This window comes from Temnothorax americanus, unplaced genomic scaffold, assembly GCF_048541705.1.
Source record: "Temnothorax americanus isolate GAGA-0224 unplaced genomic scaffold, ASM4854170v1 Scaffold29, whole genome shotgun sequence".
NCBI classification, from domain to species: domain Eukaryota; kingdom Metazoa; phylum Arthropoda; class Insecta; order Hymenoptera; family Formicidae; genus Temnothorax; species Temnothorax americanus.
In genome coordinates this window covers 796,608-811,249 of record NW_027509432.1, presented here as the reverse complement: position 1 = coordinate 811,249, position 14,642 = coordinate 796,608, and the positions used below count along the sequence as shown (strand labels likewise).

Genomic DNA, 14,642 nt, shown 5'->3' with positions numbered 1-14,642 from the left:
ATGGCGGAATATAACCAGCACTTTGAGAAAGCGTTGGCGTTCATTAATATCTATCGGAAGCTGGTAGACTGTCATCTGGTTGACTTTATTACCGAAGGATTATGGGACAAGTGCTTGCCGGAGAGACTTAGATCGGAGCTTGAAAGTATTACTGATACGAGCGACGATATCTGGACGGGAAACGACACAGATTCGGAATTGAGTAATTTCATACGATTGACAAGATCACTCTCTTTAGAATCGTGCCCAGCTGTTACGTGGATGGACGATTTGACAAAGCTTTTACCGCAGTCTTCCGAGGGAGGTTCGATCGAAAATAAACTCGACGTTCGCCCGAAGTCTGAGCTCATGAATACAAAGAAGTCACACGAAATCGAAGTGCTTGGAAAAGTCATTGCCGAAACGGCACTTATCACCCGCAGCTTAGTAATAGACGCTGGAGCTGGGAAAGCGTATTTGTCGACGTATTTGTCAGAACATTTCAATATCCCTGTATTGGCGATCGATTCGTCGCAAGTTTGTCACAAGGGTGCGATAAGTCGTCAGGAAAAGATTCAGAAGAGGAAACGACCGTTAACAAAGGTTCGTGAAAAACACACATTCAATCACATTATATATCGTTATCGTTTATGACGTTATAAAAAAATCTCAAGTTTTTTAGGTTCGATATATAGTTCAAGAATTGGACGACATGACTAATTATAACAAAATGGTGAATATATATTACCCTGATTGGATCGTAAACAAAAATCTGATTTTGACAGGATTACACACTTGTGGAATGCTTGTGCATTCTGTAATCAAAGCTTTCTTACGTGCGAAGGACATTAATTTGCTTCTTGTAGTCCCATGCTGTTATCATTTAGCGGATGAAACATTGAGCGGACGTTGGAATTTCACTAAAAATGCCAGAATGTTGGCTCAACAATCTATCGAAAGGAGTAAACGTAATAAGCATCTTTCTCCTTCGTTATTTTACAGAGCCGTGCTGCAAGTTATTCTACGTTCAATGGGTCAGTACGGACGACGTAGACGTAAATATATTTCAATATTGACATTTTCGATCATTGAATTGGATCTTGTGCCTCAATTTAATAAAGCGATATTACATTTTTAGCTTTAGCGTAAGACTAAACAAGAATAGAGATCAGGGCTTCGAAGTATGAGGCAAGTTTATACAGCTCACAAATTATTAGGCACAAGATACCATTCAATGACCAAAAACGTTAATATTCATTTATCCTGTATCATAGACACATCGATCACTATTTACTGAATTATTTTATATATTTTGAATTGACATAAATTTACATTATACATGTGTAATAATATATATCGTTAATAGGATATTACAATGCTAAAATAGGTCGTGGTGGATCACTGAATAATTTCGCGGATTACGCAAAGTGCGCGCTATCTAAAATCGGAGTGGATAAGAAACAGGTGTGCGTTCAACCTCGACTTATTTTTCTCTTCATATGTTCTAACGCGTCAACAGAAATTTTACGAAATATACGTTTTTAGATACCACCCGCTTATGCGTTGCAACAAATATATCAGAATCACATGCATTTCGAACCAAAGTTGCGTTTCTTTCAAATGTTGAGAATACATATGAGCTCAGTGGTGGAAGCGGCAATCATGTTGGATAGAGTAATATTTTTACAAAATAATATCCAATGTTCCAAAGTTGCTGTAATACGTTTGTTTGATCCAGCACTCTCTCCCAGATGTTATGGAATAATTGCAACGAAATAAGTACAATAAAAATAGGAAAATATTAAAGATGTATAGAGACAGAAAAAAAAGATTTAATCTAATTATAAAACGGTACGCCAATTTATTCATAGAAAGTACTTGATATTCTTGGTACAAATATGAATAATTCAAACATGAAATGAATTTAACAATTACATATAAATTGTATTATTGCATATATAAAACAAGGCAATTTTCAATAAAAATTTTTTCATTAAATCACTCATCAATATTCAAATTCATACAATTGACTCGTTCGAATAGAGAATACTGAAATATATATATATATATATATATATATATATTTTTTTTTTTTTCTAGTCCATTACTTTAACTGATATAGTTGTTGAATATAAATGTGAGATTTTCAAGTGATACCTTTATTTATCTTAAAAATAATCACTTTTTATTAACGCATTCATCGTACATTATACATATACAATTACTTAACTCGCGATAGAGTCAAGAGACTTATATTCTAAATTTTATCCCTAATATCATAATCTTCCCGTTTGCTTTGTATATTTATAATACAATTGCGTATATTTCAGTGTACGAGAGCGAGTTCGTAAGTAACTCTAAGGAAATACAAACAGAAACTATAGAACTGCAATTGCACTGTATACACCTCACTTCGATTTCTACTTCGTCCTGTAATACTTTACTGTAATACAGCTAGATTCTAGAAAACGCACGTAATTTTAATACATTTGACAAAGATTATAAGCCATATCGACTGAAACCTTCAATATCTAGTAAATTGTTTTGTTTCGAGCAGACGTACATAAAAATAAGAAGTTAATATTATACATATGTATAAAATACATGTTTATTACTTTTATTTATAAAAAGATTCGGTATTAATATCATCCAATAAATATCCATCAAATAATTGATGTAATTTTCAATTTTTGCGGAAAATAATCAAAAATTTGTGCAAATATCAAAATTTATGAAACAAAAATTGTTAAGGAGGGTTTTTTTTAATTTGAGACAAGAGCACGTTGCACATTATCGCACATTTTTTAACTATTTTGCATTTGCGATTAATCACTCTTTGGCTGTCGTCGAGACTAATCGAGTTTAAGAGCACAATGACTTAAAAATCAATCCAGTACACAGTAACTAAAATTAATTGTCGTTTCCTACAAGTTAGTTTCAAATGATTCTATTTTTTGTGAACGTGCTATTGATATTTTATGTAAATATACCAATAATAACACAAATTAAAGATAAAACACATTATTTGACCAACCATTATATTATAATTTTAATTTTATATAAATCAATAATGCCACTGCATTAAAACATATTCTTCCTAAAAGTTTTGATATTTTTGTAAAATAGAAGCAAAAAATATACAAGATTCTATTCTATTGTAAAACGTTTCTTTTCGTTTTAACATCAATGACTCCGATTATAACACGCATAATTTAAGAGAATTATTGATTCTCAATTAATAATTAATATCTCATTTTATTCAGTAACGTTAACGTCTACCAGTGTCTTTCAATGACGAACTATCACTTTGTATATCTTTCTAGTATCGAGGCCTTTCTCGTTACGTTTATAGTTTCCATCTATTAAAATAAATAGTTTGTGCAGAAAGAAACGAGTCGCATGATCTATAAATATTAGCTGAATTATGGTGTATGATATACAAGAATATATAACAAGTAATTACTATATCATACAAAAGGAAAATACGTTTCAAAGAATTTGCATCCTTTTCAATTGTCAATTAATGCTGCTTTTGTATGCAAAAATTATGCTTACAAGGAATGTGTAAAAGCTATTTCTAGTGCTACAAATGTACGGAGATGCAAAAATACGTTGCGCAATTTACACTAGCACTTGATATAAAAAGTGGTAACATAAATTAGAAACAAGAGAAAAGGATACGACATCAAATTCAAGGTATAAATCTAATAAAATAGGGATTACAGTTTTCACCGATAACTTCGATTTGTGCCGTTGGCGAGCGCTGCGCGAAGAGTCACCGATATTGATTACTTTGCGTAAAATTGTTACATCTGATTTAAAAGTCGGCGCAAGAATCTTGAAAAGGAAGATCTAATGTGTTACGTTTTTTTTGGACATAACACGCTTGTCGTACGATCATACACGACTCTGAGATCAACCGACGGTATTAATCGCACAAGCACCGCTTGTGCAAATTTGTCACAACCTAAACACATTAAGTTCCATCGATAAGTCCTAAAATCAAGCTTAGTTACTGCCTTAAACAAATAGTATAATACAATATAGACAACTCTATTACAGTCGCCTGATTCGAGTCAGGTGCGCGCGCGCACGCGCGCACGCACGCACGCACGCACGCACGCGCACACACGCACACGCACACGCACACGCACACACACACACACACATTTCATAGTAACGAGCTCTTCACCTCTGATTAAGGGTGAAACTTTACCGCTTGGCTAAAGTATTCTCGTCGTGCGCTATATGGCTTGTCTTACATTTTTCAATAGACATTATAGCGCGGCGGAATTACAATTGTCGACTAGTGGTGATAGCGGACCGATCTTTCCTCTTCCACTGCCTACTCGGTCTGCCTCGTACTGAACGTCCAAGGACAAACCTAAAATAACAAAAGCACTTAAGTTCTACATTGTGCGTTACAATAAGTAAAACACAGTATTCTCGTAACCGTTGCTACATGTATATAACGATTTTCGCGTAAGACGTAAAATTTTTTTCGCGTAAATTTCAATCCACTCATTCACACCAAGTCGATAGAAATTGCAATTAAAACAATTTTCGATGAATCCCATCACCATAAACATATTTGGCATTTTAGCCGTAATATTTGACAACCTGTAACGTACATTTCTGATATGCGTATTTACCGGAGGGCCTCCGGGAAGTGGATGGGTGATGCAACGATCCCGTTGACATCGTATTTGATTCGGGAATAAATGCGGCTACTAGCAGCGCGCAGATCACAAGTAACGCACCAAACACGAACGGCGGCCCCGGTACAAGCTGGAAATACAATTTAACAAAACACTTGATTTTTATTTAAATCAACACATCGAGGATAACACTTTGCTTCTATACATATTTATATATATATAAACATATTGATTCTTATCTTTCGATAAATAAGTTTTCAACGTTGCACGTATAAAATTTCCAGAACAGATAGCTAACAAAAAGAAACTATTCTTACCTGCAGATATAACGTACGTACCTGAGGCATTACGTCGAGATGCGTACTAGTTCCCGTTCCGTTGTTTTCGTCCACGAACGACGGTTTCAAGGGGAGATTGGGCGTGTCGTCGTTAAGATCGACATGAAAGAGGTAAAATATGACGCCGAACATAGCAGGTCCAAGTCCATTGCAGAGACCACGCATCCCAGTTACCATACCTTGTACCAATCCTTGTTTATCAGCGTCAGAATGCATGGATACGAATGCGGAAATCGCGGGATACGTGATGCTCGACACGGAAGCAAGTACTCCGGCGGCCCACATCATCCTAGAAATAGTTAACGCTCGATAACACTCGTCGTCGTTTCGATGCGTCACTACGAGCGTAACATTGCTACGATGCAAATGAAGTTTACCACGTTTGCGAGCCGAATCCATACCACATGAGCTGTAACATCTCGAATAACAGCCCGAGCATTATAGTATGTTTGCCGCCGAGGGTTCTCATCAAGGGTCCTAATACAATTTGCGCTCCCACACTCAGGATGCCCACCACAGCGATAAATATTGCCACCATGACATTGGAGAAACCCATAGCCAATTTTAAGTAAACGAATATACAACTATACTGTCCCGCTTCAGGAAGGTAGCTCAGGAACACGGTGACACACAGCATTAAAATAGTATGGTCTTTTCCAACCTGTAAAACCAATTTTGTGATATATTTATATATTCTTTATATATATATATATATATTATATGTTCTTATTTTTAAAAATGATACATCGCACGGCATCCTCTCTCTACGCGATGGATTTTATTTTTTCAATACGTTACAGGCTTTATATATATATATATATATACCTTTCCAAGAGCGGCAAACGGATCAGCTTGCTCCCACGAGATGGGTGCTGGTGGACGTGTTTTTTCAGGCAAACTTTCAGGTACGGCCACTAATATGAAAAACACATCCAAGACTGCGATAGCCGTCGCTAATGCTACGGCAAGATTCTCTCCGTACGTGTTCATGATATAAGCACCCAAAGCTGGACTTATCACCATACTCGCGGCAAAAGTTGCCGACACCTGGAGGAACGAACAAAATATAAACGTGATTTTATAAATCGGATAACCACGCATCGCGCCAGATTATTTCCCGTCGTTACTCGCGAAACAAAACTTTGGGCATTGAAATGCAAATATTGTCACTTCAAATGACATTCACGTACCAAGCCATAAGCCAGTGATCTTTGATTTTCTTCCGTTACGTCCGCAACGTACGCGAACACGACCGAGAACGTGCAAGCGAATACGCCACTGATAGAAATCATGGCGAAAAACCACCACGTGTTAATGCTCATTAGGGGAATCGGTGCGCACGTGAAGGCCACTGTGATGAGTAAAAAAAATTTTCGACCCCATACGTCGGAGAGAGCGCCGATCAGTGGCGCGGAGAGAAAAGATAGGATTCCTTTGATTCCTATTATCAAGCCATTCATCAGGAACGTGTGATCCGGAAACGTTTCGTTCAGTACCCTAATAATAGGCATGGTTAACAGTCCCCACGCAAAGAATTCCAGGAATATTACGACCAGTGCGTGATACACGCTCGCCTCGCCGACACCGGAGCTCTGAAAAATAAAACGCAACGGCACATCAAACGATGATCTTTGACACGAGCGGGTGGTACACGGGTATTACACAATTACGCATATAGGATAATCTCTAACGAAAGCGTAGGAGTCGCAGCAGCGTACGTAAAATAAATTTCGACAAACAGATACGGCCTTCTCCGCGCTTATACCGCGAGTGGCGGATACTTATGATATTTCAGCAGCTGACCTTGAGGTGTCCGTAGCATTGCCGAACAAACGTAGGGGGAGGCGCGAGTTTGGCTACAGCGCGATCCCGACCGTTACGTATCTCGGAACGGGTCGGGCCCGAGCCCTCCGTTCCACCGTTCGCCCCAGGGGGCATGACCCCTAAAAAATGTCGCTGTACACGTTTCCTCTCATATTCTCACATTTTACGCGACGCTCGTGCCGTTATTCCGCTTACGGGCGCGCGACAAAGAGACGGACAATCTTCTCTCGACGTCATATCGGCGCACCGCCACAGTTTCGACGTCACTCGCAGCTTATTGCTCGTCAAGCCCGCACGATTTCTCTCTCATAGCTTTTCCAACGTGTAACGTCTAAAATAGACGAGATGCCGCACCACGCGCGAGACGCGTGGCCTCGCTCATACATTTCCGCTACATTTTATCTTAATTGTTTACGAATAGTTTTTCTTCGGTCATTCCGTCACGACTATTTGATTTATCGGCGTTAGATTTGCATTACAAACGAGGTGGTTACAACCAAGTATATCCGTGTCGTCGCTGTTACGCGCGTTCGTCACGTCCGTTAGAATCGGCAATGCCCGATGGTTAATACAAAACTTATTGATTTTATTTACGACGTTCGATAAAACTAGCGGCCTTTACGTCTATTTGTCATTACTTTTGCAATTATTTAATCCTACATCTTCTTACGCGCGCTCTGCTTTAACGAGAGAGAGAGAGAGTTTCGGTAAGAAATATTAATTTTAATCGCGAGATACAACGAGTCACTCCGACGCGCTTCCTCGTTCGCACGTATATTTACGGGAACGCGACACAATCGACCTTTCGGCGACGATCTCCGACGGTCGTCAACTCGTTCGAACTTTATTACGGCGGTGCGAGGCTCAAGCTAGCGCGCGTCCTTCCTCTTAAAATCGCGTTCGACGCGCGCATTTTACATTTGTTCAAAAGTAACTCTGCGATCGCATCGAGTCAGCTGGTAACGCTGTCGTCTCGCGCGTACAGTGCCAAATCGCCGCCGTCGTCATTGGGTTATTTCTCGGCGAGTTACGAGATCCGGAGAAGCGAAGCGGGGGAGCTACGTCGCGCCCCTATACGCGACTGTCTCGACGGCCACGACGGGGCGAAGCTTCGAAGCTTATAGGAAAACCGAGAGGCGTCTTTCGGTGTCGTCGTCGAACATCGCGTTTCTCACACATCCTCCCTCCATCCCTCTTCGCGACAGAGATTTTCCCTCGCGACGAACGGCGAGCGGCCTTGATTCGATCGCGCACGGCGACGTCACGGAGATATCCACGGACGGGAGAGACTCGCGGCGACGGGGACGCTTCTCGTTCGCGGTGCTCCCCCACGCGCGACGCGCGACACTCGACGTCCGGGAGTCTTCCGCGGTGCCGGGTGCGGCAGTGCGGTGCGCGCGTTCCCCGAAGCGGCGGCTTCGCTTTGCGCCGCGGACGGAGTTTTCCCTTCTCCCTCTCGGCCTCCCGTCGCGTATCGCTATTCTTGGAGAGACCGCAGCCCGCAGCCGTCGCGGCGAGATCTCGGGCGATCTCGCATATATTTCCAGCCGGAGACCGTTCGCGGCGTCAACCCCTCGCCCTCGCGCGGGACGGTGCGCGCGACGAGGAATCGAACCTCCGCGTATCGCGACTGCGTCCCCACCCCCACCCCGCGCCGGCCCGCTCGACGACGCACGACGACTCGAGCTAACTCCGGAGTCCGGACCCTCCCCCTCGAGTCCTAGCCCAACGACGGCGCGTCGGCCAGCCGGGCCAGCTCAGACCAGCCGGCGTCTCGCTCGGAACGCTCGGATTACTCGGTTCCCTCGGGCGGCATCCCGGCACCCGCGAGGGGAAGCTTCCGCTCTGCGTTTTACGGAAATAACCGCGCGACGCGTCGCGATCTATCGTCGGCGCGGATGGGAACACGCGTAACGCATCGTCGAATAATTGATCGATGCGCGCGACGCGCTCACGCTACGTGTCGCGCGCAAGGAAAGATATACGTATATATGTATGTACATACGTGCGACATATATGTGGCGTTGACGATAAAAAAAAAGCGCCAACACGGTCGCGCCGTGGAACGTCTACTTTTATCTTTTCCGAGTTTAAATATAGAATAACCTCGGCAAAAACAATATTTAAAAGTCAAAACGGTCGAGGAAAAAATTGCGCGAGTCGAACGACGGAAAGGAATTAATTTGATTTGTATCAAATACAAAGGCTTGTCGAGCGATTCGTCGAACATCGATTTATCGGACGTGGCGTAAATAAGTAGCTTACGGCAACATCGATCGTAGATATAAAGACTCGAAAGCGAAGTTTCTCTCTCTTTCCGTTGAGCGACGTACCCAGATTGAGAGCAATAAAGAGTATAAATCGCGCGCAACAACCGGTATCTAAAATAAAAATACCAGCGATTAAAAACACGATAAATTATACTTTCTTCCGTCGGTCCGATTTTTTCGTTCCACGCGTCGGATTATCCTTTTTAAATACATAGTTGAAAGGTGTTTACAAAAATTGGTTGATCAGCTGACAACGCGTCACACAGGTTACGTAGATAAGCCGCGATCGCTGCGATCGTCGCGATCCTTTTTTCCGTGCGTGCGCTGCGCTTTGTCTCGAACAAAAAAAAATGTGTAACGGAAAATGAAACGTGGGGGGGGGGGGGCGAGCAACCTGCACCCGCACCCGCACCTGCGTGAGACAACGATTTTTCGAGATAACGCGCGAATACTGGAAAATACTCGATGCACGGCACACGCGTCACGCGCATACGTACACGCGTACGTGCGCTTGTCGCGTCTGTTTGAGAAATAATTCATACGCATAGGTGCAAACATAATATATTTATCGACGATTAAGCGTCCGAGGGACGGGGGTCGGGGGTCGAGTGGAGTTTCCGCGTGAACGAGGCAACTCGTTGGGTACCGATCGCGCGGTGCTCCGCGAAGATAAAATGGGACTCGAGATAAAAGCGACGCGTATCGGGGTATCGCGGGCACCGGGCACGGGCAGGACGCAGGTATGCCGCGGGTGTCGGAGGGAGAGAGCGCCCAGCGGCCCAGCGCTCGGGGTAAGGGGGCAGGGGGGGTGTCGGGAAAGTCGCGTTTGGAGGTTCGACGTAAAAATTCATCGGGTACCGTGACGACTCCATCCTTCATAATGGACTTTCGGCTCCGCACGATCATGCCCACGACCTTCTTCGAGACCTTGGCGGGCATATTCGCGCACTGCGCGCACAGACTCTTTCGCTTCTTCAGTTTCATGAATTCCTAGACTCTCGACGGCGCGAAAGAAGTCATTTTTCCCAGGCACCGCCGCGCACCGCGCACCGCGCGTTCTCGCCGCCCGTCGTCCGTCGTCCCCCGGAGATTTACTTTCGGCTTCGGCTGTCGCGGACCGTTGCGACCGTCGCTGTTACCGTTCCCAATGTTCTCGCGATGGCATCTACGTAACAGTGGCGCAAACGAGGCGAGGACGAACGAACGTATCCGCATCCGCGCGTCCGCGGACCGACGCGGGCTATCGCGCACTACTTATCGCGGACGGTCGTGAACGCTGTACGATATCGTCGAATATCGTGGAGTTTGGAGTCGCGACAGATGGCGACATTAGCGACTTGGCGTTAGGGATCCTCCAGAGAGGGATCGGACTAACCGTCGCCATTTTGTTTCAAAACCGGAAGTAGTATATTCAGCGGCAAAACTCAAACGTGTTTCAATGCAAATGTGTATATTTTATATAATTAGACATGACAGACGCGCGCTACGCGCGTGTTATTTAGCTTTAATTATACAATTCCTATTACATTATACTATTAACGAATTAATACACAAACTGTCAAAATAAGTAATGATAGATGTTTACGAAATAAGTGCAATAAAAAAGCAATCAGCATCGCGGAAAAATCTCAACAATGAAACCTTACATGACTTTTTTATGAGTAAATTATTCTTATACAATAAGAAAAATAAAATATTTCATATTTAAATACCGAAAATGTTGTACAGTAATTCTTACAGTTATAGTTTATTTACAAATAATAAAATATAAACAAATTCTTTCAGTGGTAATTGATGCGCAAGAGTTCCTTTCGTAAAAAATATTTATTGATTCGTAAAAAATATATATTGATGACAAAAAACAAATGTAACTTAAAAAATAAATATATAAATGCAAAAATGTTCAAAAATGTGTATATAAAGTGTTTGAAAATTGCTGAATCGTGTAAAATTAATTTGTGTATAATAATAAATGTATAAAAAAAATGTTGTAAAACTTGATCAGTCACATTTTTGATTTATATTTTAAATTTCTTTTTTAATGCTGGATGTATATTGGCAGCAGACGATTGCATCTGAAACAAAATAAATCCATGTTAATTTATTTTCTACTTTTCAAAACAAGTGTAGCGTAATATAAATGATTTATAATGCATACATTTTTTGAAAGAATGTATCCTAAAACTGCCAATTATTGTATTTCTTCGAAAACAGTATAAAAAAGAACGAAACCAAATAAAAGCAAAGAATAAAATATATTTTATTTGACATATTCATGCATTGCTACACTTTTACTGGCACAAGTTGCACTCTTATTCGATTTTAATTTCGTTGAACGAGATTTCAGTTTAAACGCATGATAACAAAGAATAATTTTTTTTTTCAGATTGTGGCATTCGGGTAATGAAAATGCAATTTCTTCGTATTTAGTGACAAAAAAACTTTTCAAATTAATTTTATGCAAATGCACTTGCTCATAGAACATTCGGAAAATTCTTTCCATTTGGATGAAAAATTTAAATGTTTCAATGTTTACAAAAAAGTAGCATTTTCGTTTTTTGGTTTTGATTCTGCTTAATAAAGTATAAGAGTCATTAATAATTGTATTCGATTTGGTAGCATTTATACATACATCGCAAACCTTTTGATTTTTATAAATATTTGCTACGATATATCCAGCTATGTGATATAAAACATTTAATTCAGTCTGGCTTAGATTTTGGCGTTGATTAGAAATAAGTGGCTCAAAACTACTAGTATTACTTGTTAAAAAATGCGAGTTAACAGAGCGATTTTTTAATAGGATATCTAAAAACTCCGATAAGAATTGACGATCGTCTTCGTGATAATTACTTTTACAAATTGGTTTTATAAATTGTGAAATAGTAATAAGTTTCAAATTATTTTTGAATTGCAGAGCGTTTGGAATAACATTTTTTAGTCTAATTATCGAAAACAAATTTTCTAAACAGTCTTGTGTTAATCGTGATGCTAAAAAGAAAGTAAAACCATTACTTAATAAATCTTTTGATAATTCAATAACCGTTTTCGTAGATATTATTAGCGCAGTTTGAAACGGTTTCCACCTACCATCATTGCCTACTTTTATACATGTGAAAAGTTCAATAGCCTCTTCAAGAAATTCAATTGCTTCATTATACTTTTCAGGCCTTTCATGACTTAAAGCTATTCCAATATTCCTACTGCTCATGATATGAAACCATCGTGCCATAAAATCTATGAACCACGCAGTTGTTAATCGTTCATCACTATAATTGTTATTTACCAAGTATTGTAATCCTGAACTTAATTCTTCGCAAAAAACTCTGGTTGCATTGCTGACTCGCATTTTTAGAAAGTGATTGCTAGTATCTAAATTTTCTTCACGTAGCTTGGGTGCTAATCTTAAATCAATATTTTTATCTTCGTTAAGTACGTCATTTAAATGTTCACAATTAGCTACATTTGAAGGTAAAGAATATTTTTTCGCAAAACTTATCAGAAATAGTAATAATTTTGTTATTTAAAAACCCCGCTTTTGTATTTTTAAAAGCATGTGGTGAATCCGCGTAAAAATACAATTTCCTTTTCTTATCGAACGGATGCGTACACCAATTAATTATTTGTGAATGTCGTGAAGCATTAATGCCGTACGCTCTCCACATAGCTTGGTTAGCTGGGCCCATGTCCGAGGTGATTGCGTGGACGCGCAATCCAATTTCTTCGGCTTTTATAATAATTTCATCAATCACAGATTTTAAATTTGCACCTTTTACAAAATCGCCCGTAAGATCGTATCTCACTACTTGTTTCCACCTTGCACCAAGCCCAGCTAACATTACAACTAATGCATGAGTTGCCGTTGCAGTATGATCGTGCCCGACTAGAGTTACATTGCCAACGTACATATTCGTTGATGTATCGTAAAACCTTCCTGGTGTAATACTCATTTCGTCGAGAACTATTATACAATCTTTGTACAAATCTTTTTCAAAGCAAGCAATTTTAATTTTTAAAAATTCGAATACTTCTGTAATTACTTCACCACTAAAAAATTTTAAATTTTCCAATTTTCTTGTTAGTACTCTAATACAAGGGAAAGGAAGTTTTTGCCGTAATATTTCTTCATAACCTGCTGTACCACATGCAAATCTTAATTTGTAAGCATTTATCAAAGTTTCGTTGCACCAACGAGGCATTCTTTTATATTCTCGAGTTAATAATTTAATTTGATCTTCATTTAGAATGCAAGATAAACTTTCCTTTAATTTGTTTGAACGTACTTCCTGTTGTAATTTTTTATTCCGTTTATTGGCTGCAATAAGACTCTTTTTCAAAGCAATCCTAGATTTTTCCGATTTGTCATATAATTTTTGTAATCTATTAAATCGTTGTTCAAGTGTTTCTTCGAAAGGCGTTTTTTCCTTCAGTTCTTCAATACTTCCTTCAGTTTCCTGAATTTCTTCTGAATTGTTGTGAACATCACCTGCACATAAATTTTTTGAAATAAAAAACTGACATTTGTTCGCAGAAAAAAAATTAAATACTGGTTTCAAAAGAAGCCCTATTAAAAAGTAATAAATATTTATTTTTAGCTTAAAAGTACGAATTTTCGATTAATTTATGATAAAAATGATAATTTAAGTATTGTATTTCATTATTTATACAAAAAGCGATATATTTATTATATTTAAAATAATTTTGAACACACTTTAGATTTTCTTCATAATTTTCAAATAATTATTATTATTACAAACATTTTTTAAGGTTTCTTTTTTAATTAAGGGAAAAGTAGTATAGTATACTCCGATATTATGTCATATAATCAAAACAAGTTCTATAGTTTCAATGTCGGTTAATAATTGAAAAAAGTATACAAAATTCAAGTATTATAAACATTAAAAGATTAAAAATTTTAACATATAAATCATTACTTTCTTAAAAAATGTTTTTATATTATCACTAATAAATATACTGTAATGTAATGAGATCTTACCATTATTTATGGGTCTTTCTTGTGCTTCTTGCGATGTATTATTAAAATTTTCATGTTCATTTTCAGGAATATTCTTTGGTTCATCTTCTTCTTGTACAGATGTCTGTATCAGACGATCACCAAAAATAGTTGGAACTGCTGTAGATTTCAAGCGGCGTTTACCTCCCCGTGTTTCTCTCCACATCTCGTCTGAGAAATGAATCTGACAAAAATATTGAGTAATTTAATTAGAAAAAATAAGAAATAACAATAAAATAGATTATTTTTGTGTATTAAAACTTTGTTATTTTTGTTAATTATATTTAGTCCTAAAATAATAAGTAATAGTAAAATTAATAGTAAAAATGATAATAGTTAATACTTATAGTAATCTTTTTTATAAAAAATGCAAAGAACATTAACTTTTAAGTAAGCAAAATTGATTTTAAAACTTTTCCTTATCATTAATATCCATTTTTACCAATGCAGATTAACTTTGATTTTGGCTTAACTTTTATCTTTCTCTAATTTCAAGAACTAGAAAAAGATAAAAAGTAAGTTAAACCGTGATTAAAGTTAATCTATAATGGTAGAAATG

The 14,642-nt window shown here is 38.8% G+C and overlaps 2 protein-coding genes across 6 annotated transcripts; one reads left to right on the top strand and one right to left on the bottom strand.

Annotated features, from left to right (window-relative positions):
• On the top strand, positions 1-2,433 carry LOC143899941 (putative methyltransferase-like protein 25). Of its 3 annotated transcripts, none has more exons than XM_077410767.1 (4): positions 1-582; positions 662-1,013; positions 1,346-1,443; positions 1,525-1,808. In XM_077410767.1, exons 1-4 carry the CDS (start codon positions 1-3, stop codon positions 1,756-1,758), a joined length of 1,266 nt encoding a protein of 421 aa, XP_077266893.1. In that variant the 3' UTR covers positions 1,759-1,808. The 3 variants fall into 3 exon arrangements, with proteins under 3 accessions (XP_077266893.1, XP_077266892.1, XP_077266894.1); XM_077410766.1 differs by having other exon boundaries at positions 662-1,034; XM_077410768.1 differs by lacking the exons at positions 1,346-1,443; positions 1,525-1,808 and adding an exon at positions 2,310-2,433.
• Positions 2,434-3,524: 1,091 nt separating this feature from the next.
• LOC143899936 (hippocampus abundant transcript 1 protein) lies at positions 3,525-10,376 on the bottom strand. 3 transcript variants are annotated; one of them, XM_077410757.1, is made up of 7 exons: positions 9,928-10,376; positions 6,166-6,567; positions 5,801-6,022; positions 5,353-5,636; positions 4,976-5,264; positions 4,611-4,767; positions 3,525-4,363 (listed from the first exon to the last, which is right to left on the bottom strand). In XM_077410757.1, exons 1-7 carry the CDS (start codon positions 10,051-10,053, stop codon positions 4,257-4,259), a joined length of 1,587 nt encoding a protein of 528 aa, XP_077266883.1. In that variant the 5' UTR covers positions 10,054-10,376; the 3' UTR covers positions 3,525-4,256. The 3 variants fall into 3 exon arrangements, with proteins under 3 accessions (XP_077266883.1, XP_077266882.1, XP_077266884.1); XM_077410756.1 differs by lacking the exon at positions 9,928-10,376 and adding an exon at positions 6,779-7,636; XM_077410758.1 differs by lacking the exon at positions 9,928-10,376 and adding an exon at positions 6,779-7,636 and having other exon boundaries at positions 4,632-4,767.
• Positions 10,377-14,642: the final 4,266 nt, after the last annotated feature.